Raw genomic sequence first — 25,166 nt, 5'->3', positions numbered from 1 at the left:
GCACTCCAGCCTGAGTAACAAGAGCGAAACTCCGTCTCAAAACAAACAAAAAGAAATACATAAATATGGCTGGGCGCGGTGGCTCACACCTGTAATCCTAGCATTTTGGGAGGCCGAGGTGGTTGGGTCAGGAGTTCAAGACCAGCCTGGCCATCATGGTGAAACTGCATCTTTAAAAAAAATAAAAAAATAAAAAGAATTAAAAAAAAAAAAGAAATACATAAATACACTGCAAACCTAAATGAGACACAAGAATGAGTAACATAAAATTTAGGATAGTGGCTTCCTCTAGAGGGAGTGACAAGACTTTGAGATTAGGGAAGAGTTCACAGAGTGCTTCAAGGAGTTGGTTACATTCATTTTTCTTTTTTCTTCTTTTTTCTTTTTTTGAGACAGAGTGTCATTCTCTTTGTCACCCAGGCTGGAATGCCATGGCATGATCTTGGCTCACCGCAACCTCCACGTCCTGAGTTCAAGCGATTCTCCTGCCTCAGCCTCCCGGGTAGCTGGGACTACAAATGCCTACCACCACGCCTGGCTAATTTTTGTATTTTTAGTAGAGATGAGGTTTCACCATATTGGCTAGGCTGGTCTTGAACTCCTGACATTGTGATCCACCTGCCTCGACCTCCCAAACATTCATTTTTCTTAAACAAAATGCTGCTTATTGTTTTTCTTAAATTGCATATTTAAGTAATATAGTTTTTGTTTACATGATATATGTATACACGTAATAGAGTATACAGTATAAGTCAAGTTTTTTGGTGGGAGTTCAGCAATTGAATCAGATTTTTTTTTTTTTTTTGAGACAGAGTTTTGCTCTTGTTGCCCAGGCTGGAGTGCAATGGCACAATCTTGGCTCACTGCAACTTCTGCCTCCTCGGTTCAACCAATTCTCCTGCCTCAGGCTCTTGAGTAGCTGGAATTACAGGTGCCCAGTACAACACCCGGCTAAGTTTTCTTGTATTTTTGGTAGAGATGGGGTTTCACCATGTTGGCCAGGTCGGTCTCGAAATCCAGACCACAGGTGATTTGATCACCTCGGCCTCCCAAAGTACTGGAATTACAGGCATAAGCCACCATACCTGGCCTAACTTTTGTATTTTTAGTATAGGGGTTTTGCCATGTTGGCCAGGCTGGTCTCGAATTCCTGACTTCAGGTGATCCACTCACCTTGGCTACCAAAGTGCTGGGATTACAGGTGTCAGCCACCGCACCCAGCAGAAAGAGGATATTTCAGAATGAGGAACTAGCATAAGCACAGAGAAGGGGGAGCAATAAGAGGGAAACAGGGAGTAGGTGATTTTTGCAATAGCCTGCAATATTTGTAGGGCATTATTGGTGGGAAATAATTAAGTAAAGTTGGCTGTGGCTCATGCCCGTAATCTCAGCACTTTGGGAGGCCAAGGCGGGCAGATTGCTTGAGTCCAGGAATTCGAGGCCAGCCTGGGGAACATAGCAAGACCCTGTCTCAACAAAAAAGTAAAAAAGTAGCTGCGTGGCTACTTAACCCCAAGACTCTGGACAGAAAAAAAAACCCAAAAAAGAATAAAGAATAAAAAAAGAGAGAAAAGGAAAAAAAAAGTAGCTTCAGGTGCGATGGGGTGGCTCACGTCTGTAACCCCACCACTGTGGAAGGCCGAGGCAAGTGGATTGCTTAAGCCCAGGAGTTGGAGACCAGCCTGGGCAACATGGTGAAACCCTTGCTCTACAAAGAATCAAAAAGGAAGTTGAGTGTAGTAGTGTGTGCCTGTGGTCCCAGCTACTCAGGAGGCTGAGGGGGAAGGACCACCTGAGTCAGGAAGGTGTAGGTTGCAGTGAGCCACGTTGTTTGTGCCACTGCACTCCAGCCTGAGTGATAGAGTGAGACTCTGTCTCAAAAAATAAAAAATAAAGCTGTGGCAGAATGTGGAGATTCTTGGAAGCTAGAAGCTCTCATGGGGCATTTGTAAACCTCACACTACAAATAAGTCTTTGTATCAGTTAGGCTTCCTTAGTTTTAGGAAACAAGAAATAATTATAGCTAACTCAAGTGAAAAGAGAAAGAGAAGAGAAAAAAGATGTGGAGACAGAGAGAGAGGAAAAGACAAAAGGAAGGAAGAGGAAAAGAAGAGACGAAGAGAGAAATAGATTGATTAGTGTATTGGATAGGTTACATAACCAAGTGACCAGTCAGGAACCCAGCAGCTCTGGGGTGCTCAATGTGATGCATTGATCAACCCGCTCTTAAGAGCACTCAATTCCAACTACCTTTTATTCAGTGTGTCTCCAGCTAAGATTCTAAGTCCCCAGAGAGTCTGACTGACCTAGTGTTTGTTTCCACCTTTGTGGCCTGGGTTCTGTGCTTGCAGCTCATTAGAATACAGGGAGCAAAGACAAGCAGGTAGTTTCCCAAAGGAAGGGATGCTGAGTACATTAAAAAAAAAAAAAAAAAAGTATGGATTTTTCAGTAAACTATGGGATGGTTACTACGTAAAATCTAAGATTTCCCTTATTCAAATAAATTACCTTTCAGATTAGACATCTAAACACGCACTAATTTAGTTAAACCCCTGGGTTCGTTGATCTGATCACATGGAGCTAACATTTTCGTTGTTGTTGTTTGCAGTAATCTGAAATTTCTCTCTTCACAATTGCTTTCCTCTCGAATAATTCCTAATTCTAAATTTTTTATTTTATTTTATTTTTTTCTGGAGACGGAGTCTCGTTGTGTCGCCCAGGCTGGAGTGCAGTGGCGCGATATCAGCTAACTTGCAGCCTCTACCTCCCGAGTTCAAGCTATTCTCCTGCCTCAGTCTCCCAAGTAGCTGAGACTACAGGAGCGAGCCCTCCATCACCTCTGGCTAATTTAATTCCCAGATTGATACCCATTGCTTCTGAGATGGGTCAATTATCATTCGGAGAAGACTTAGGTCGACTGGTAGAAAAAGATGAAAGAAATGTAAGAAAACGATGACATTGAGAAAGGAGCCCTGCGAACCAGCAGAGCGACCCCAAGCTGCAATTCCCCCTTCGGTGGATCGATTACCAAGGCTTCCTGGCAGTACCTCTTCGGGGCTGCTGACGTGAGCTGAACTGCACATTGGGAATTGTAGTCGAGCAGGGAAGGAGGAGGGGCCGGCACCGCACACGCGTACAGGAGCCCAGGTCAACAAAGACGCGCCGTGCGCGCGCGCGCCGGAGAAAAACACGGGAAGACGGACGTGCGCGTGCGCGGCCGCCGCTGGGAGCCACCAAGCGGCAGAGAGGACAGCGGCAAGGAGGGAGGGGCCCAATCCACCGACTGCAGGAGGAAGAAGGGGTTGTGCTCCTGGCCGAGGAAGGAGAAAGGGGCGGGGCCGGCGGGCAGCGCGCGGCGGTGCGGAGCGCCGGAGGCCGGCGGACAGGCGGGGGTCTGTGGCCCTAGCCGTCGCAGTGGCCGCTGCTGTCGCTTGGTTGGTTCCCGTTGGTCTGCGGGAGGCGGGTTATGGCGGCGGCGGCAGTGAGAGCTGTGAATGAATTCTCCGGGTGGACGAGGAAAGAAGAAAGGCTCCGGCAGCGCCTGCAGCCCGGTGCCTCCCAGGCCTCCGCCCCCCTGCCTGGCCCCCGCCCCTCCCGCCGCCGGGCGGGCCTGTTCGCCCGAGTCGCCGCATAAGCGGAACCTGTACTACTTCTCCTACCCGCTGTTCGTAGGTTTCGCGCTGCTGCGTTTGGTCGCCTTCCACCTGGGGCTCCTCTTCCTGTGGCTTTGCCAGCGCTTCTCCCGCGCCCTCATGGCAGCCAAGAGGAGCTCCGGGGCCGCGCCAGCACCGGCGTCGGCCTCGCCCCCGGCGCCGGTGCCGGGCGGAGAGGCCGAGCGCGTCCGAGTCTTCCATAAACAGGCCTTCGAGTACATCTCCATTGCCCTGCGCATCGATGAAGACGAGAAAGGTAACTAGGGGGGCTGGGGGAGGGGGCGGCGGCACAGGGAAGAAGGCAGTGGGGTCGCCGTGGGAGTGCCACACCTGCGTCCCTTTCCTGTGGGAGGGGACGGTGCACCCCCGGAATTGATCTGCCCCGGGAGACCATCCCCGTAGATCAGAGCCTCATCTAGTATTCTCAGTCAAAATCTCTCCCCTTTCAGGGCGCCCTAACCATCGACTTTGTTTCAGACACCAGCCTTCCCCCACACTTCTGCATGACCCAAGTCACTGTGAGACACCCAGACGTGCTGATGACAGTGACAGTTGTCCTAGAGTGACCACACCGATCCTTTCTTAGCACTGTAAAGAGTGTGCGGCTTCCTCCGAGCCAAGGTTTCCAAAAGGTTTTGATACTGAAGAAGCAGTGCCTTGTTACAGGCTTTTAATGAAAGCAGGGTACTATAGTGTCAGAAAGAACAAATGACAGTTTTGCAAGGAATAGCTGCATATGACTGCAGTTGAATTTGCATCATTTTTATCAAGATAATCATTTTATCTGTACAATGATTCCTGAATGCTTTTCAGTGTAGTTACATTTAGCATAAAACTTTTCCCCCTGGTTTGATTTTACTTAAAGCAGTTTTCAAAGATAGCCTTTAATTTCCAAGTTGAAATATTTAATGAATGAATTGCATAAATGTAAACATATCACTTTACAATGAAACCTAAAACATATGTTTCTGAATGAAAGCAAGGATACTACATCCTTCGGGTTTTTTTTTTTTTTTTATTGAGACGGGGTTTCACTGTTGTCCAGGCTGGAGTGCAATAGCGCGACCTTGGCTCACTGCAACCTCCGCCGCCCGGGTTCAAACGATTCTCCTGCCTCAGCCTCCTGAGTAGCTGGGATTACAGGCATTCGCTACCACGCCCGGCTAATTTTATAATTTTAGTAGAGACGGGGTTTCCCCGTGTTGGTCAGGGTCGTCTCCAACTCCTGATTTCAGGTGATCCACCCGCCTTGGCCTCCCAGAGTGCTGGGATTACAGGCGCACCCGGCCTCATGTTTCTTTTAAGCTAACATTTTTTAGTATATGTGCCAGGCATTGTGCTATTAGCTTTGTATGTGTTATCTTTTTTCTTTTTTTAAAAAAAATAGCAACTATCCCAGACCATGAAAAGTGTTATTTAATCCTCACAATAACGCTGTGAGATGAAGGTATTATTGGTATCAGCATTTTAGAGGTGAAGAAAATGAGGCTCAAAACATAAAGCAGGTCATTCCAAACCTATGCTAATAGTTAATGAAAAAATTTTTATGGAAAGTAAGTGAAATAAGAAGTCTCACTTTTACAATTCCCTCCTTTTATCCTTATTTCGAGTATGCTGAGAGCTTGCTTCTCCCTCTGCCTAAGAAACCCACTTTTCTCCCACACCTCAATTAGATGCTCACTTGCATTGTCCATTAATGAAAACAGGAGCAATCTGCACTTCATTCATAGTGTCTCTCTCTACTACCAACACCAAAAACTGTTCTAGAATTTCAATCTTGTTGAAACCTATTTTCTTTGTGGGGCCCGGGAGTGGGAAGTAGGATATAGGGAAAGAAGCATGTATTCATGGTTTTGGACAGAGGTCAAGGAGGGAGATAACTTTTAAGAATACTATGTGTTTGTGGAAAGAAAGTTTTTGTTAACTGCTCCATTCTTTTTTTTTTTTTTTTTTCCTGAGACGCAATCTCACTCTGTCACCCAGGCTGGAGTGCAGTGGTGTGATCTCAGCTTATTGCAACCTCCGCCTCCCAGATACAAGCACTTTGCCTGCCTCAGTCTCCCGAGTAGCTGGAACCACAGGTGCACCCCACCATGGCCGGCTAATTTTTTGTATTTTTAGTAGAGACAGGGTTTCACCATGTTGGTCAGACTGGTCACAAACTCCTGACCTCAAGTGATCTGCCTGACCTCCCGAAGTGCTCAGATTACAGGTGTGAGCCACCATGTCCGGCCAGCAAGCTCCATTCTTTATCACCTCTTAGGAACATCCAGGATCCCTTGGAGAGAATGAAAATGGTTGTGATGTTTTAGAATAGAAGAGCATGTTTAAGAGTAGATCATTTTTTGGGCCCGGCAAGGTGGTTCACACCTATAATCCCACTTCAGGTGACAGATCAAGACTCTGTCTCAAAAAAAAAAAAAAAAAAAAAAAGAAAAGAAAAGAAAAGAAAATAGTAGATCATTTTTTGCTGAGCACCATGGCTCATGCCTGTAATTCTAACACTTTGGGAGGCTGAGGGGGTGGATCGTTTGAGCCCATGAGTTAGAGTCCAGCCTGGGCAACATAGTGAAACCCTGTCTCTATGAAAAACACAAAAATTAGCTGGGCGCAGTGGCGATGCCTTTAATTTCAGCTACTTGAGGGGCTGAAGTAGGAGGATCACTTGAGCTCTGGTTGTTCAGGATGCAGTGAGTTGAGATCACGCAATTGCACTCCCGACTGGGTGACGGGAGTGAGACCCTGTCTCTAAGATTGTTTTAGTTGTTGTATTTAGGAAGAGAATGTCAGAACATGCAAGGAAATTTTATTTATTTGTTTATTTGTTTATTTTGAGATGGAGTCTTGCTCTGTTGTCCAGGCTGGAGTGCAGTGGGATGATCTCGGCTCACCATAAGCTCTGCCTCCCTCCCAGGTTCAAGTGATTCTCCTGCCTCAGCCTCCCTAATAGCTGGGACTACAGACACGCACCATCCTGCCTGGCTAATTTTTGTATTTTTAGTGGAGACGAGTTTCCACCAAGTTGGCCAGGCTGCTCTCAATCTCCTGACCTCAAGTGAACCGCCTGCTTTAGCCTTCCAAAGTGCAGGGATTACAGGTGTGAGCCACTGTGCCCAGCCACAAGGAAATTTTAGTTAACACTGTTGGGTGACAAGAGCTGGGAAGTAGGATAAAAGGAGAGATTAAGGAAAACCTAGGTATGAAAAATAAAAGACCCTCAGCTCTTAGATTTGAAGAAATAGCAGTTCCATGTAAGGAATAAACGAAATAGAATTCAGACCTCAGGTCTCAAGCTGGTGACTTTGAGTATCACATAGATATATATGTCTATTATACTTAAATCCTCTTAAACATTTTTATTTTTCTCTGAGAACATACTTAAGCTAAAAAAATTTATTTTTCAGTTGGATACATTAAATATGTAAAAAAAATTATTTTATTTTATCTATTTTAGAGACAGGGGCTCATTCTCTTACCCAAACTGGAGTGGAAAGTTATCATAGTGATCCTCAAGTGATCAAGACTCAAGTGATCCTCTTTTTTTTTTTTTGGCTAGAGGTTGGATCTTGTTATGTTGGCCAGGCTGGAGAAACTTCAGCAATATTTTCATTGATCTGTATGCTGCATATTTCATACTCTTTCTACTGACAATGTTTCTGTTCACAACTTTTTAAAAAATTCATATTTTGATTTCTAAAGTGGACATCAGAATGGGCTATTGACAACTCATTAGTTTCATTTGAGTTCAACAACTGATGCTGTCATATGCCAAATTAAATTAGTTCAGACTGAAACAGATTAGTTACAGATTCATTTTCCTTTAAACATGAAGTAAAACTGTCCGGGTGCGGTGGCTCATGTCTATAATCCCAACACTTTGGGAGGCTGAGGCTGGCAGATCATGAGATCAGGAGATCGAGACCATCCTGGCCAACATAATGAAACCCTGTCTCTACTAAAAATACAAAAATTAGCCAGGAGTGGTGGCATGCGCCTGTAGTCCCAGCTATTCAGGAGGCTGAGGCAAGAGAATTGCTGGAATGCGGAAGAGGGAGATTGCAGTGAGCTGAGGTTGGACTCCAGCCGGGTGACAGAGGAGACTTCTTCTCAGGGAAAAAAAAAAAAAAGGTAAAACTTCAGCTGGGTGTGGTGGCAGGCACTTGTAATCTCAGCTACTCTGGAGGATGAGGCAGGAGAATTGCTTGAACCCAGGAGGTGGAGTTTGCAGTGAGCTGAGATCTTGACATTGCACTCCCGCCTGGGTAACAAGAGTGAAACTCCATCTGAAAAAAAGGCTGGGCTCAATGTCTCCAGCCAGGTGCCTTGGCTCATGCCTGTAATCACAATACTTTTGGAGGCTGGGGTGTCAGGAGTTCAGGACCAGCCTGGCCAACATATTAGTGAAACCCCGTCTCTACTGAAAGTGCAAAAATTAGTTGGGCATAGTGGCGCACGTCTGTAGTCCCAGGTACTTGGGACAGTGAGGCAGGATAATCGCTTGAACCCGGGAAGCAGAGGTTGCAGTGAACCAAGACCGCACCACTGCACTCCAGCCTAGGCAACAGAGTGAGACTCCACCTCTCAAAAAAAAAAAAAAAAGAAGTAAAACTGAGTTTATATTTTTATGGTTCTTTTCTATCTTATATTTTTTCTTTAAGAGATTGAACATTTTTGTACTTTAGCCTCTTAATCCAGTGGTTGAAAGAGAGTGCACATTTGAAGTTGGCCTCTTGGCCATCCTTGACAACACAAACCTTAGTTCTAAGAGAATTTAATTCTTCTTTCTCACTGCTTCAAAATATATATGATCAAATAGAAAGGAGTTGAACAGCAGTCTCTTCAAAGGTTTCCTAACTCTGTGGTTAACTATTAAGGGGCTGGTAATGTCATGCACTGCCATTTCCTTGACAACGTGACTTATCTTCTAATTTAACTGAAAGCCACTTTATTTGATTCAGTGAAATGGCTTATTTCAAACTGTAGTGGTGTTAATTAATTGAAATATTTGGTACCTTGAAATGATAGATGCCAAATTAAATCTCATTTTAATAGTTTGTGAGTGTGGTTTATATGGTGACTATGTTTATTCTGAGTTTTATTTAATTTTTTTGACACAGAGTCTTGCTCTGTCTCAAAGGCTCTAGTGCAGTGGTGTAATCTCGGCTCACTGCAACCTCTGCTTTCCAGATTCAAGCAGTTCTCCTGCCTTGAACTCCTGAGTAACTGGGATTACAGGCATGTGCCACCACACCTGGCTGATTTTTGTATTTTTAGTAGAGATGGGATTTCACCATATTGGTCAAGCTAGTCTTTAACTCCTGACCTCGTGATCTACCGGCCTCAGCCTCCCAGAGTGCTGGAATTACAGGCATAAGCCATTGCAGCTGGCCTCTGAATTCTATTTTTTTTCTTTTTTAGATGGGGTTTCACCATGTTGGCCAGGCTGGTCTCAAACTCCTGACCTCAGGTGATCCGCCCAGCTTGGCCTCCCAAAGTGCTAGGATTACAGGCATGAGCCAGCACACCCAGCCTGAATTTTATTCTTATGGCATATCAATTTTTTTTTTTTTTTTTTTTTTGAGACGGAGTCTCCCTCTGTTGCTCAGGCTGGAGTGCAGTGGCACAGTCTCGGCTCACTGCAACCTCTGGGTTCAAGCAGTTCTTCTACCTCAGTCTACCGAGTAGCTGGGACTGCAGACATATACCCCGACGCCTGACTAATTTTTTTGTATTTTTAGGAGAGACGGGGTTTCACCATGGTGGTCGGGCTGATCTCAAACTCCTGACCTCAAGTGATCTGGCTACCTCAACCTCCCAAAGTGCTGAGATTATAGGCACGACCCAATGCACCCAGCCCATACTCAGATTTGACACTGACTTTTCATAAAGGCCTTCCTTAATTTGTCTGAAACAAAACTATTTCAAAAGAGAGAAATAGCATGGGAAATTCTGTTGACTTATAAAGGATATATGAGGTCTATTTATCAAATCAAATATTTATTGGATACCAGTTAATTTGTACAGCTTTGTATTTGAGATGGTATTTGAGAAAAATTTACTTCCTCTCCAGTGAGATGTGTTAAAACATTTGTTATGTGATTAACATATATGTGTACAATGTATGTATGTACATACACATTTTGAGACAGGGTCTTACTCTGTTTTTCAGGCTAAAGTGCAATGGCATGATCTCAGCTTACTGCAGCTTCAGCCTCCCAGGCTCAAGTGATCCACCCGCCTCAGCCTCCCAGTTAGCTGGGTCTACAGATGCATGCCACCATGCTTGGCTAATTTTTAAATTTTTTGTAGAGATGGGGATCTTGTCATGTTGACTAAGTTGATAAATACTTTCTATAATTGTTGAACTTCCTTGGAAGACTGAAAACCTATAACATCCATTTTATGTGAGAAGAAGCTAAAATTTAAGGAGTAAACTCACAGTAGCAGAACCAAAAATAGAATTTAGGTGAACAGACTAAAAATATTGTACTTGTTACTTAATACTACAGATTTTTATGTTGTAATGCTGGTAATGGGCTCCTTGGAATACTTGGAGGAAAAGAGAAGGTTGTAATAGTGTTTCTTTGAATTAACTAGAACATGACCTAACATGTTCTGCATGGCTCCTGTGGGAAGACAAGCCTGAGATCTCCTGGGTAATACAGTGGTGGAGGTTCTATAGGTGTGGTTCAATTTCTCAATTATGTAGGACTAACAGAAAGGGCCTAGTATGTTATACAAATGAGAGATCCAGTTCCTCAGGATATTGTAGGGCTAAAGGGTCAGGCATCGAAGGCAGAGATTGTCTAAATAGAAATATTTTTCTATTTATTTATAGTTTGAAGCTGTGTGTATATGTCCATATGTGTGTTTAAAATAGTTTTGTCGATGAAAAGAGTCGAACTCTGTAAAATATTTGAAGAGATTTATTCTGAGCCAAGTATGAGTGGCCACTGCCCATGACAAAGCCCCAGTAGATACTGAGAACATGGGTCCAAGGTGGTCAGGCTATGGCTTGATTTTGTACACTTTGGGGGCCTTAGACATCAATTAAACATGTAAGATGTGCATGGGTTCCATCAGGAAAGGCGGGAAAACTAGAAGTTGGGGAGGCTTCCAGGTCATAGGCAGATTCATATATTTTCTGATTGGCAGTTTTTCAGAAGAGCTTATCTAAAGTCCTGGAATCCATAGAAGGGAGTGTCTGGGTTAAAATAATGGATTGTGAAGACCAAGGTTCTTATACAGATGAAACCTACAGGTAGCAGGCTTCAGTGAGAATACATGTTTCTTTTTATTTATTTATTTTTTATTGCATTTTAGGTTTTGGGGTACATGTGAAGACCATGTAAGATTGTTGCATAGGTACACACATGGCAGTTTGATTTGCTGCCTTCCTCCCCATCACCTATGTCTGGCATTTCTCCCGATGCTGTCTCCCCCCAACTCCCAACCCCCACCTTGTCTCTCCCCTATTTCCCACCCCCCCGACAGACCACAGTGTGTGATACTCCCCTCCCTGTGTCCATGTGTTCTCATTATTCAACACCTACCTATGAGTGAGAACATGTGGTGTTTGATTTTCTGTTCTTGTGTCAGTTTGCTGAGAATGATGGTTTCCAGGTTCATCCATGTCCCTGCAAAGGACATGAACTCATCATTTTTGATGGCTGCATAATATTCCATGGTGTATATGTGACACATTTTCCCTGTCCAGTCTGTCATTGATGGGCATTTGGGTTGATTCCAGGTCTTTGCTATTGTAAACAGTGCTGCACTGAACATTCGTGTGCATGTGTCCTTATAGTAGAATGATTTATAGTCCTTTGGATATATACCCAGTAATGGGATTGCTGGGTCAAATGGAATTTCTATTTCTAGGTCCTTGAGGAATCACCACACTGTCTTCCACAGTGGTTGAACTAATTTACACTCCCACCAGCAGTGTAAAAGTGTTTCTATTTCTCCACATCCTCTCCAGCATCTGTTGTCTCCAGATTTTTTTTTTTTTAGATGGAGTTTCGCTCTTGTTACCCAGGCTGGAGTGCAATGGCACAATCTCGGCTCACTGCAACCTCCGCCTCCTGGGTTCAAGCAATTCTTCTGCCTCAGCCTCCCGAGTAGCTGGGACTACAGGTGCACACCACCATGCCCAGCTAATCTTTGTATTTTTAATAGAGATGGGATTTCACCTTGTTGACCAGGATGGTCTCGATCTCTTGACCTCGTGATCCACCCTCCTCGGCCTCCCAAAGTGCTGGGATTACAAGCGTGAGCCACTGTGCCCGGCTGAATACCCTTTATTTCTTTTTCTTGCCAATTGCTCTGGCTAGAACTTCCAATACTGTATTGAATAGGAGTGGTGAGAGAGGGCATCCTTCTTTAGTGCTAGATTTCAAAGGGAATGCTTCCAGTTTTTGCCCATTCAGTATGATATTGGCTGTTAGTTTGTCATAAATAGCTTTTATTATTTTGAGATATGTTCCGTCAATACCTAGTGTATTGAGGGATTTTAGCATAAAGAGCTATGGAATTTTGTCAAAGGCCTTCTCTGCCTCAGTTGAGATAATCATGTGGTTTTTGTCTTTGGTTTTGTTTATGTGGTGAATTACGTTTATAGACTTGTATATGTTGAACCAGCCTTGCATCCCCGGGATGAAGCCTACTTGATCATGGTGGATAAGCTTTTTGATGTGCCGTTGCAATTGGTTTGCCGGTATTTTACTGAAGATTTTTGCGTGTATGTTCATCATGGATATCGGCCTGAAGTTTTCTTTTCTTGCTGAGTCTCTGCCAGGTTTTGGTATCAGGATGATGTTGGTCTCATAAAATGATTTGGGAAGGATTCCCTCTTTTTGGATTGTTTGGAATAGTTTCTGAAGGAATGGTACCAACTCCTTTTTGTATGTCTGGTAGAATTCGGCTGTGAACCCATCCGGACCTGGGCTTTTTTTTGGGTGGTAGGCTCTTAATTACTGCCTCAACTTCAGTCCTTGTTATTGGTCTATTCAGGGTTTCGACTTCTTCCTGGTTTAGGCTTGGGAGGAGGCAAGTGTCTAGGAATTTATCAATTTCTTTCAGGTTTACTAGTTTATGTGCATAGAGTTGTTTGTAATAATCTCTGATGATGGTTTATATTTCTGTGGAATCTGTGGTGAGATCCCCTTTATCGTTTTTTATTGCATCTATTTGATTATTCTCTCTTTTCTTTTTTATTAATCTGGCTAGAGAATACATGTTCCTTATGAGACTTTAAAAGGTGGCATACTCTTAGTTAATTTTCTCCTGGATCAGGGAAAAGACTTGGAAAGGGAAAGTGATTCTCTACAGAATGTAAATTTTTTCAGCAAGAGACAGCTTTGCAGGGCCATTTCAGAATATGTCAAGGAAATATATTATAGGGTAAAATACTTAAATTATTCCATGGCTTGTTGTCTGGCGTGTGATGCTGTACTAGAGTCAGGCTGGGAATTTGGTGTGTGATTGCTACAGAACATATTAGTGTCTCTGTTTTAATGTTAATGCTGATCAGTTGTCCCTGAATTCCAAAGGGAAGAGGGTATTATGAGTCATGTCCAACCCCTACTTCTGATCATGGCCTGAACTAGTTTTTTAGGTTAACTTTGGAATGCCCCTGGTGAGGGGATGGTCCATCAGTTGGTTGAGAGTCTTAGAATTTTATTTTTGGTTTACAAGTTTGTAAAAAATTAATGAAAATGGTCATATTTCATAATTCTATATAATTTGATATTGTACTTCATTTAAAACTCACATACAAAATGCCTGTCCATATCTGTTTTCAGAAGATGGGGATGGAAGTTAGAAATCAGAAGTGTCAGATTTGGTAATTTTCTTATCCTGCTGAAAACCTCTATACACCTACAATTTTGAAAGGATTAATTTCAGGCTTACTCTCTTTGGGCCTAATGATTCTACTTTAAAGTTTCCCTGATTAAACTAAGTTACAAGTCTGATAAATGGACAGTCAGATGATATCATACTTTTCCAAAAGATAACATTGCTTTTGATTAAATATGCAATAAACATTTCATATTTTTTCTCAAGAATATTTCCTGGCATCAGCACTAAAGAGACAAAAAGGCAGCCACTGTTAAGGACTTTATCCCTTGTTCTGTTTTTAGCTGATTTGTTGTTGTTGTATTTTTCCTGATGTTAAACCATATTAAACTGGATTCCCAATATTGTTAGTTTTCCTGATGACAATTAAGGATTGTCAGTAAATGGATATTGAATTTTTTTTTTTTTTTTTTAGTGGTGATGGCGTTTTGTTATGTTGGCCAGGTTGGTCTCTAACTCCTGGCCTCAAGTGATCTGCCTGCCTTGGCCTCTCAAAGTGTTGGGATTACAGGAGTGAGGCACTGCACCCAGCTGGATATTGAATTATTGAAGGACATTCCCTAATCCTTCCTGCCTGTTTTCCACTATCTTACTCCTTTTGTTCCACCCAATAGTAGTTGGGTTTTTGACGTCTGGCAAAGTACAGATTGTCTACTCTTCTGTATTAGTTTTCTTCACTCTTTTTTAAAAAAAATATTTTTTAAGCAAGATAGAGACAGAGTCTTGCTCTGTTTCTCAGGCTGGTCATGAACTCCTGAGCTCAAGTGATCCTCCTGCCTCACCTCCCAGAGTGCTGGGATTACGGGCATAAGGCACCGTGCCTGGTCAGTTTTCTTCAGTCTTAAAATAGTTCTGCCCAGCCAGTGAAACTTAATATTCTGGCGTAGCCTTTTTTTCTCTTGTTTGTGAATTATTTACCATCACTGATCTTAGGCATCCTATACAATAAAACGTCTTTGAGCACAGTCACATCTCAGCAGTTCATTCGGGTTAATGAGGAAACAAAAATATCAAAATCTATTATTTTCTCAGAGGTTATTAAATGTTTTACAGCTGTGTAAATATATTGTAGACATGCTGTACTTACTTACATTACTTTTCTGCTCTTTGCAGAGTGAATGCCCTCCAGTCAACAATTTCCAGGAACAGACCCTATCTATGGTTGAGCAAGTGGAGTTTATTACTCACTGTAGCCAGGGAGAACACATATATTTAATAACTATGGTGCATCTTAGTAAAAGGGTGTTACAAAGATATTACAGGATTTGGGCTCGTATTTGGTGATTTTAAGGAGGGTTTGAGAAAACAAGGTTTGCTCTGAATTGGGTGCTACCAGGAGCTGGGAATAATTCTATGAATAAATATCATAAAACCTCTCTAGAAGAAGAGAAGACTAGAGTGAGGTGTAAAGCTGTAGTAGTTAAAAAGCAGGGGTTGGCTGGGCATGGTGGCTCACGCCTGTAATCCCGGCACTTTGGGAGGTCGAGGTGGACAGATCACCAGGTCAGGAGTTCAGGAGTTCCAGACCAACCTGGCCAATATGGTGAAACTCCGTTTCTGTTATAAAAAATACAAAATCTAGCCGGGTGTAGTGGCAGGTGCCTGTAGTCCCAGCTACTTGGGAGGTGAGGCAGGAGAATCACTTGAACTCAGGAGGCGGTGGTTACACTGCACTTCAGCCTGGGCGACAGATTTTTAAAAAATCTGTCTTAAAAAAAAAAGAAAAAAAAAGCAGGGTTCACTCATTAGTTGGAAGAAGGGAATGTCTGGTATTTCATGGTTTAGGCAGCGTTCAGTGTTCACATTTTGTCTGTGTTTAGATATAACTGTAGAATGGTTTTGTTCCACCATGGTCACAGAGTGACGTTATTTGATGCTGATATTCTGTAAGTGCCAGGTCTAGTACCAAGGTTTAGCTAATAGTAGTAGGCCAGCTCCTGGATATGAGAGGCTACTTTTCTCTTTCTCAGCTTTTTTTTTTTGAAATGGAATCTGGTTCTCACCCAGGCTGGATTGCAATGGCACGATCAAGGCTCACTGCAACCTCTGCCTCCTGGGTTCAAGCGATTCTCCTGCCCCAGTCTCCCAAGTAGCTGGGATTACAGGCACACGCCACCTTGCCTGGCTAATTTTTGTATTTTTAGTAGAGACAGAGTTTTGCCATGTTGGGCAGGCTGGTCTTGAATGGACTCTGGACCTTAAGTGATCCACCTGCCTCAGCCTCTGAAAGTGCTGGGATTACAGGTGTGAGCCACCGTGCCTGGCCTGTTTCTCCGCTTTGAGGGTCAAGTTTTACCCTTTTTGAATTGCAGGGCTTCTTATCCAAATTCACATTTAAGTTCTAACCATACAGGTACCACAATTTGTTACCCCAGTAACTAAATGATTTGGGTTGTTTTCTGCTGTTCGTTTATTTTTTATTTAAATTTTTTTGAGATGGAGTCTTGCTCTGTTGCCCAGGCTGGAGTGCAGTGGCACAGTTGCAGCTCACTGCAACCTCTGCCTCCCAGGTTCAAGTGAGTCTCCCTGCTTCAGCCTCCTGAGTAGCTGTGATTACAGGCATCTGCCGCCACACCCAGCTAATTTTTGTATTTTTAGTGGAGATGGGGTTTCACCATTTTGGTCAGGCTGGTGTAACTTCTGACTTCAAGTGATCCACCTGCCTCAGACTCCCAAAGTGCTGGGATTACAGCCAAGAGTCACCATGCCTGGCCTCCTGTTTTTAACTCTTGTGCATAAAGACACTGTAAATTCATGTACAGGTCTTAGAAGTTTTCATTTCTCTTGTGTAAATAAGTAGAAGGAGAGATTGTTGACTTATAAGATAAATATATGTTTAATGTCTTAAGAAACTACCAAACTCTTTTTCCAACTGGGTACTATTTTATTCCCTACCAGCAAATACATGAAATGTCCATTACTTTTTCTCTTGTAATATTTTGGTATTTTCTTTTCTTTTCTTTCTTTCTTCTGTCTCACTCTGTTGCCCAGGCTGGAGTGCAGTGGTGTTATCTTGGCTCACTGCAACCCCTTCTACTCCCGGGTTCAAGTGATTCTCCTGCCTCAGCCTTCCAAGTAGCTGAGACTACGGGTGCATGCCACCATGCCCGGCTAACCAGCTAATTTTTCATATTTTTAGTAGAGATGGGGTTTCACCATGTTAGCCAGGATGGTCTCAATCTCCTGACCTCATGATCCACCCTCCTTGGCCTCCTAAAGTGTGTGAATTACAGGCATGAGCCACCACACCTGGCCATATTTTGGTATTTTCGTGTTCTTTTGTTTTTTGTTTTTCAAAATTAGGTGCATTGTTGTATCTTGTGGTTTTAATTTGTACTTGCCTAACAGCTAATGATGTTGAGCATCTTTTCATACACTTGTTTGCCATTTATGTCTCAAATTTTTGGCCAAATTTATATTTTACTCTTTGCCTACTATATATATATATAGAGAGAGAGATAGAGATGAAGTCATTCTCTTTTGAGCAGGCTGGATGCAGTGGCACAATCTCTGCTCACTGTGACCTCTGCCTCCCAGGTTTGAGCGATTCTCTGGCCTCCTGAGTAGTTCAACTATAGCCATATGCCACCATGTCCGGCTAATTTTTGTATTTTAAGTAGATATGGAGTTTAACCATGTTTTCTGGGCTGATCTTGAACTCCTGACCTCAGGTGATTCACCCACCTTGGTCTCCCAAAGTGCTGAGATTATAATCATGAGCCACCATACCCAGCCGGAATAAGCAATCTTAAAAAGCACTTTGTTGATTTCTGGCAAATAGTGAAAGTGTGACAAACTATGACTCATCACTTTTATTTCTTAAGCATATATCTTAAACTGGCAGGTATGCATTAGGGTACTGGTATAAGAAGGTTACAGCATTTTGTCGGGCGCAGTGGCTCTCACTTGTAATCCCAGCACTTTGGGAGGCCAAAGTGGGTGGATCACGAGGTCAAGAGATCAAGACCATCCTGGTCAACATGGTGAAACCCCGTCTCTACTAAAAATACAAAAAATTAGCTGGGCATGGTGGCGTGTGCCTGTTGTCCCAGCTACTCGGGAGGCTGAGGCAGGAGAATTGCCTGAACCCAGGAGGCAGAGGTTGTGGTGAGCAGAGGTTGTGGTGAGCTGAGATTGCACCATTGCACTCCAGCCTGGGTAACAATAGTGAAACTCTGTTCCAAAAAAAAGGAAGGTTACAGCATTGTTCGAAATACTGAAAAACTGGAAACAATCTCAGTATCTTTTAATAATCGAAAAAATGGTTGAGGCTGCGTGTGGCGGCTCATGCTTGTAATCCCAGCAACCGGCCAAGGCAGGAGGATCACCTGAGGTTGGGAGTTTGAGTCCAGCCTGGCCAACATGGTGAAACCCTGTCTCTCCTAAAAATACAAAAATTAGGCAGGTGTGGTGGCAGACACCTATTGTAATCCCAGCTACTCTGGAGGCTAAGGTACAAGAATCACTTGAGCCTGGGAAGTGGAGGTTGCCGGTGAGCTGAGATCATGCCACTGCACTCCAGCCTGGGCAATAGAGTAAGACTGTCTCCAAAAAAAGAAAATAAGACATAGTTGAATAAATTATAAATCACTGAATGATACAGGTTACTGTAGCGAAGTCAAAATGAATGAAGTAGATCTATATATAGCAGCATAGCTAGATCTCAAAAGAAATGTAAATTTTAAAAAATCACACTAATTTAGATAAGGACGATAAAAACGTACTAGAAAGATATGCACTGAATTTTTTTATTTTTTTTTATTTTTTGAGATGGAGTGCAGTGGCACAATCTCAGCTCACTGCAACCTCCACCTCCTGGGTTCAAGCGATTCTCCTGCCTTAGCCTCCCGAGCAGCTGGGACTGCAGGTGCGTGCCACCACACCTGGCTAATTTTTGTATTTTTAGTAGAGTTGGGGTTTCACCATGTTGGCCAGGATGGTCTCTATCTCTTGACCTTGTAATCTGCCCGCCTCGGCCTCCCAAAGTGCTGGGATTGCAGGCATGAGCCACTGCACCTGGCCATGCACTGAATTCTTGGTAGACGTTTTTTAGAAGAGGAGGAGCATGGGATTGGGAATAGGCACTAAAAAAGGAACTTACGGTTTTATCTGTTACAGTTTACTCACCTTGTTTTTAAAATTTTAAACCAAATATGACATTGTTATCACTATTTTTGCCAGTCAGTACAAATGCTATTATACTGTTTTCTGTAATTTTCCCTTTTTCCAATTAAAAACAGTAAAAATACATGTAAATAGGTATTTTATTTGTGGAAAACAGGAAGGTGAGCATCCAAATAATTTTAGTTAATTTATAACAAACTCTTAATAATTTATTTTTCTTCCCTTTTTTTTTTTTTTTTTTTTTTGAGACAGGGTCTTGCTTTGTTGCTCAGGTTAAAATGCACTGGTGCAATCACTTCAGCCTTCACCTCTCCAGCTCAAGTGATCTCTCTTCTCAGTCTCCCAGGTAGATGGGACCACAGACTTGCACCCCTTAATCCTGGTTAATTTTTTAATTTTTTGGTGGAGATAAAATCTCACCATGTTGCCCAAGCTGGTCTTGAGCTGCTGGTCTCAAGCAGTCCTCCTGCCTTGGCCTCCCAAAGTGCTGGGATTACAGGCATGGGCCAACAGTGCCCGATCTTCATAAACTTTTCTTTGCATGTCATTATCAAGTACTTATTGAGCACCTACTCTGAATCAGGCACAGTATGAAATACTGATAATTCTGTAATAAGTAAGAAATTCCCCTGTTAAAGGGGTGAATCTAGTTAGTGATTTATTTTCGGGATAAAGAAACAGAAGAATGTGATAGGTAGTACATACTCTTAAGGAGACAGCATTTCTTAGTCGTTTTGTGTGGTGTTTATAATATGACTTCATCTGTTTTATCAAGAGTCATCATATTATATTGAATTTGAAATTTTAAGTAATAGTAAGGAATGGCATGGAAATTTTTGTTTGACATGAGGCCAGGTGTGGTCGCTCAAGCTTGTAATCCTAGCACTTTGGGAGGCCAAGGTGCTAGGAGTTCAAGACCAGCCTGGGCAACAGGTAAGACTCTATCTCTACCAAAAAAAAAAACCCCAAAATTAACTAAATGTGGTGGCATATGCCTGTAGTCTTAGCTACTTGGGAGACCGAGGGAAGAGGATCAATCACTTGAGCCAAGGAGTTGAAGGGTGCAGTGAGCTAGGATTGTGCCCCTGCACTCCAGTGTGGGTGACAGCAAGACTCTGTTTAAAAAAAAACAAAGCTGGGTGAAGTGGCTCACACCTGTAATCTGAGCACTTTGAGAGGCCAGGATGGGTAGAATACCCGAGGTCAGGAATTCAAGATCAGCCTGGCCAACATAGTGAATACCCTGTCTGTACTAAAAATACAAAAATTAGCTGGGTGTGGTGGTGCACATCTGTAATCTCAGCTACTTTGGAGGCTGCAACACGAGAATTGCTTGAACCTGGGAGGCGGAGCAGTGAGCAGAGAGAGTACCACTGCACTCCAGCCTGGGTGACAGAGCGAGATTCTGTCTCAAAAAAAAAAAAAAAAAAACAGACTAAGAAATTAATTTGCATTCAGACAAATGGTCAAAAGTAATAGAAAAGCTAGTAATAAATTTGCATTCAGACAAATGGTCAAAAATGATAGAAATAAAACAAAAAATTTTCAAATACAATGTGATTTGAGTATAACGATTACAGAAGTTGTTCTATATACTTTTTGATTATGCTGAGTTTTTAGATTCTTTTAAAGCTTAACTTGCATTAGGAATTAAATGTTTTAAACTAGTTGCTTAGTTCAAAGAAAATAGAAATGTGTTGCTAAATGCTACATGTGTAATCTAATATACCAGTTCTCATGATGCAATCAATTGTTAAATAAAAACTCTAGAGAGGAGGCACCTAACAATGAACACATTATATCAGATTTGAATATGAGATGGAACACTGCTTTTTGTTTTGTTGTTACTGAAATCATATTTGTATTTTTCAAAAGTATATATACTTAAAAATTCCTAAATAAAATGTCTTTAATACAGCATTTTAGTGGTTATAAGGATCAATACTATGAGATAAGAAAAAAAGGACCCACGGCCCTAAAATGTTGATAAACATTGTGACCATATTCCCCATCCTGGAGCCATTGTAATACACACATTACTATGAGAAAAGTACTAAGAAGTTATGTAGTAATGTTTCTCAGACTTACTTGTTTACAACCCTATTTTTTATGTATTATCTATCAACAGCATGCTTTGCAGTGTTTAGTGTACTCTTCATATTCATGATCTATACAAATAATTATTTTTATTTTAAAGCAGGACAGAAGGAACAAGCTGTGGAATGGTATAAGAAGGGTATTGAAGAACTGGAAAAAGGAATAGCTGTCATAGTTACAGGACAAGGTAAGATTATATTTGTTTGACTGGGCGTGGTGGCTCATGCCTGTAATCCAAGCACTTTGGAGGCCAAGGCAGGCAGATCACCTGAGGTTGGGAGTTCAAGACTAGCCTGACCAACATGGTGAACCCTCGTCTTTAAATTAAAAAAAAAAAAAAAAAGAGATTATTTGTTGATAGCCATCCCAAATTATAATATATTCACATAATTGTCCAGATTTCAGATCTCTTTATTTATTTCTTCCTTTCCTTTCCTTTCCCTTCCCCTTCCCCTCCCTTCCTTCCTTTCTTCCTTTCCTTCCTTTCTTCCTCCCTTCCCTCCCCTCCCCCCTCCCCCTTCCTCTTCCCCTTCATTTTCCCCTTCCCCTTTCCCTTCCTTCCTTCCTTTCTTTTTTTTTTCTTTTTTTTTTTTGAGACAGGGTCTTGCCTTTGTTACCCAGGCTGGAGTGCAGTGATATGATCATAGCTCACTGCAACCTCAAACTTCTGGGCTCTAGTGATCCTTCTGCCTGTGCTTCCCAAGTAGCTTGAACCACAGGTGCACACTACCACACTTAGCTAATTATTATTATTTTTTGAGATGGAGTCTCACTCTGTTGCCCAGGCTGGAGTTCAGTGGTGCAATCTCAGCTCACTGCAATCTCTGCTTCCCAGATTCAGGCAGTTCTCCTGCCTGAGCCTCCCGAGTAGCTGGGATTACAGGCGCATTGTACTGCGCCAGCTACTTTTTGTATTTTTAGTGGAGATGGGGTTTTGCCATGTTGGCCAGGCTGGTCTCAAACTCCTGACCTCAAGTGATCCTCCCACCTTGGCTTCGCAAAGTGCTGGGATTACAGGTGTGAGCCACCGTGCCTGGCCACACTTAGCTAATTAAAAAAAAATTTTTTTTTATAGAGATGGGGGTCTCACTATTTTTCTAGGGCTGTTCTCAAACTTCTGGCCTCAAGTGATCTTTCTGCCTCAGCTTTCCAAAGTGCTGGGATTACAGGCATGAGCCACTGCACCCAGCCAGATTGTATTTATCTTAATAAAAGTATTTGTAAATTTTTTAATGTTATTGTTAACATTTGTAGACTTACAGTTAATTCATTATTACCTATTCTAAAAATGAAGTTATAGTCAGATATGCTCAAACTTGATTACTTCTAGCATTAGGCAAAAACTAGTATATTATTTGTGTCCTCGTTGGTGTCACTGTTGGTGTTTAGTCACCATGCGCTATTTTTGAAATCTGTCCCTTTCCTCATTGTCAAGGAGGGAAAGAGTGGTTAATCCACAGATTTCCTTTGCACTTGTAAGTAATGCTTCTTGACTGCATTTTAGACTCTTGAGCTGTAAATGTCTTATTTTGATTCACACTGGGTTTTTAAATTTGTTTTTTGTTTTTTCAATAGAAAAAGGGTCTTGCTATGTTGACCAGGCTGGTCTTGAACCCCTTGCCTCAAGTGATCCTCCCACAGTACTGGGGTTACAGGCGTGAGCCACTGCACCTGAACTCACTCTTGGCTTTTTTTTTTTGAGACAGAGTCTTGCTCTGTCACCCAGGCTGGAGTATAGTAGTGTGATCTTGGCTCATTGCAGCGTCTGCCTCCTGGATTCAAGAAAATCTCCTGCCTCAGCCTCCCAACTAGCTGGGATTACAGGTGTGCACCATCACGCCTAGCTAAATTTTTTGTATTTTCAGTAGAGACGGGGTTTTACTATGTTGGCCAATCTGGTTTCAAAGTCATCCACCTGCCTCACAGCCTCCCAAAGTGTTGGGATTACAGGCGTTAGCCACTGCAACTGGCAAATTCTTCGTTTATTTTAAAACCAAAGCAGTCATTACTCATTTCTATTTTCCTATCACCTCAAATTAAAAATTAGAGTCTAATATTGTCTTTAAATATATTGGCCAGGCACAATGACTCAGGCCTGTAATCCCAGTGCTGTGGGAGGCCTAGGCAGGAGGATTGCTTGAGACTAGGAATTCAAGACCAGCCTGGGCAATAGAGCAAGATCTCCATCTCAACAACAACAATAAATTTATATGTGTGTGTATATATATATATAATATAAAACATTTATTGTACACTTCCTGTATGCCTAAGCATCATTGTAATTGCTTCATATGTAGTATTTCTTTTCATTTTCGCTACCACCCCATGCTCTGTAGTTGCTGTTGTTATCCTTATTTTTCAGCTGAATAACCTGAAATACAGAGAAATTAAGGAATTTACCTAAAGTCTCATAGCTAGCAAGTATAGAGTTAGGATTTGAGCTGAGGCAGCCTGACTTCAGAACCTATTGTGAAGTATGTAAGACTATTAAATAAGTAAAGTACTCCAGCTTATAGTTGAAATATATTCAGGCCAGGCGCGGTGGCTCATGCCTGTAATCCCAGCACTTTGGGAGGCTGAGGTAGGCAAATCATTGGAGGTCAGGAGTTCGAGATCAACCTGATCAACATGGAGAAACCCCATCTCTACTAACAAAATACATTAGCCAGGCATGGTGACACATGCCTGTAATCCCAGCTACTCAGGAGGCTGAAGGCAGGAGAATCGCTTCAACCTTGTGGGGTGGAGGTTGCGGTGAGCCACTATCGCACCATTGCACTCCAGCTTGGGCAGCAAGAGCAAAACTCTGTCTCAAAAAAAAAAAAAGAAATATATTCAGAATTAGAAATTACAGTATTTAGGCTATAAATCAATTCATCCAGTAGATGTCTGTTGGCTGGCTGGCTGACTTTACTACTTATATCAACTAATCTCCAATAATTACAATATGTCCAACCCTGCTTTTTTCCTCTCCTCTTTATATTTTGATTATTTCTCTAGCTACTGTTGTGTATAAAAGAAAGCAGAATAGAACAGGTAAACATAGGAAGTTGGACCTTTGAGACTACGATGAGCATGACTTTATCAATTTTATGCAAAATATATTTGCTGTTTCAAGTTACATGGAAGAAAAGTTAGGAAAAAATGAATTGTTTTTAAGTAGGGCTGAGCACAGTGGCTCCCGCCTATAATCCTAACACTTTGAGAGGCTGAGGCAGGTGGATTGCTTCAGACCAGGAGTTCAAGATCAGCCTGAGAAGCATGGCAGTACCATCTCTACAAAAATAAAAAAATTAGCCCTGCATGCTGGCATGTGCCTGTAAGTTCTAGCTGCTTGGTGGGGCTAAGGCGGGAGGATTGTTTGAGCCTGGAAGGTTGAGGCTGCAGTGAGCGGTATCATGCCATTGTACTCCAGCCTAGGTAACAAAGTAAGACCATGTCTCCTAGGAAAGAAAGCCAGGCATGGTGGCTCACGACTGTAATCTGAGCACTTTGGGAGGCCTAGGCTAGTGGATCACCTGAGGTCAGGAGTTCAAGACCAGCCTAACTAACATGGTGAAACCCCATCTCTACTAAAAATACAAAAATTAGCTGGGCATGGTGGTACCTGCCTGTAATCCCAGCTACTCAGGAGGCTGAGGCAGGAGAGTTGCTTGAACATGGGAGGTGGAGATTGCAGTGAACGAGGTTGCGCCATTGCACTCCAGCCTGGGCAACAAGAGTTAAACTCCATCTCAAAAAAAAAAGAAAATAAGTATTTCATTGAATTAAAAATGCCTTGTATTATACCACTAAGAGAAAAAACAGTTAATCAAAGTATGATACATGTTCTTTTCATCACTTAGAATTTGCATTTTAATCTTATTGAAGAGGCTGTTTTAGTCTTATTTAGACATAGATACAACAACAATAGCCGTGCGTGGTGGCTCACGCCTGTTATCCCAGCACTTTGGGAGGACGAGGCATGTAGATCACGAGGTCAAGAAATCGAGACCATCCTGGCCAACGCGGTAAAACCCCGTCTCTACTAAAAATACAAAAATACAAAAATTAGCCGGGTGTGGTGGCACGCGCCTGTAGTCCCAGCTTCTCGGGAAGCTGAGGCGGAAGAATCACTTGAACCCAGGAGGCGGAGGTTGCAGTGAGCTGAGATTGCGCCACTGCACTCCAGCCTGGTGACAGAGCAAGACTCCGTCTCAAAAAAAAAAAAAAAAAATACAAAAATTAGCCAGGCATTTGGCATGTGCCTGTATTCCCAACTACTTGGGAGACAGGCGGAAGAATCACTCGAACCCGGGAGGCGGAGGTTGCAGTAAGCTGAGACTGCCTACTGTGCTCCAGCCTGGCGGCAGAGCAAGACTCTATCTCAAAACAACAACAACAATATTAATATCTGTGACCAAATTTGTGCATGCGTGGGCAATGAAAAGCCTA

The 25,166-nt window shown here is 42.5% G+C and overlaps 1 protein-coding gene across 4 annotated transcripts in view; it reads left to right on the top strand.

Moving 5' to 3' along the window:
- Positions 1 to 3,209: 3,209 nt before the first annotated feature.
- Positions 3,210 to 25,166, top strand: part of SPAST (spastin) — a 72,024-nt gene continuing 50,067 nt past the window's right edge. For 2 of the 4 annotated variants that reach the window (XM_035272862.3, XM_008980902.5), the window contains exons 1-2: positions 3,210 to 3,909; positions 20,836 to 20,919. In XM_035272862.3, coding sequence (XP_035128753.1) covers positions 3,495 to 3,909; positions 20,836 to 20,919 — 499 coding nt within the window. In that variant the 5' untranslated portion in view covers positions 3,210 to 3,494. Of the gene's footprint in view, positions 3,910 to 20,832; positions 20,920 to 25,166 lie in introns of all 4 variants that reach the window. The other 2 variants (XM_008980904.5, XM_002757873.6) reach the window with 1 other exon arrangement.

Source organism: Callithrix jacchus, chromosome 14, assembly GCF_049354715.1.
Source record: "Callithrix jacchus isolate 240 chromosome 14, calJac240_pri, whole genome shotgun sequence".
In the NCBI taxonomy this organism is placed as follows: domain Eukaryota; kingdom Metazoa; phylum Chordata; class Mammalia; order Primates; family Cebidae; genus Callithrix; species Callithrix jacchus.
Note: the sequence above shows the minus strand (reverse complement) of the source record. Positions and strands in the feature narration are given on the sequence as shown.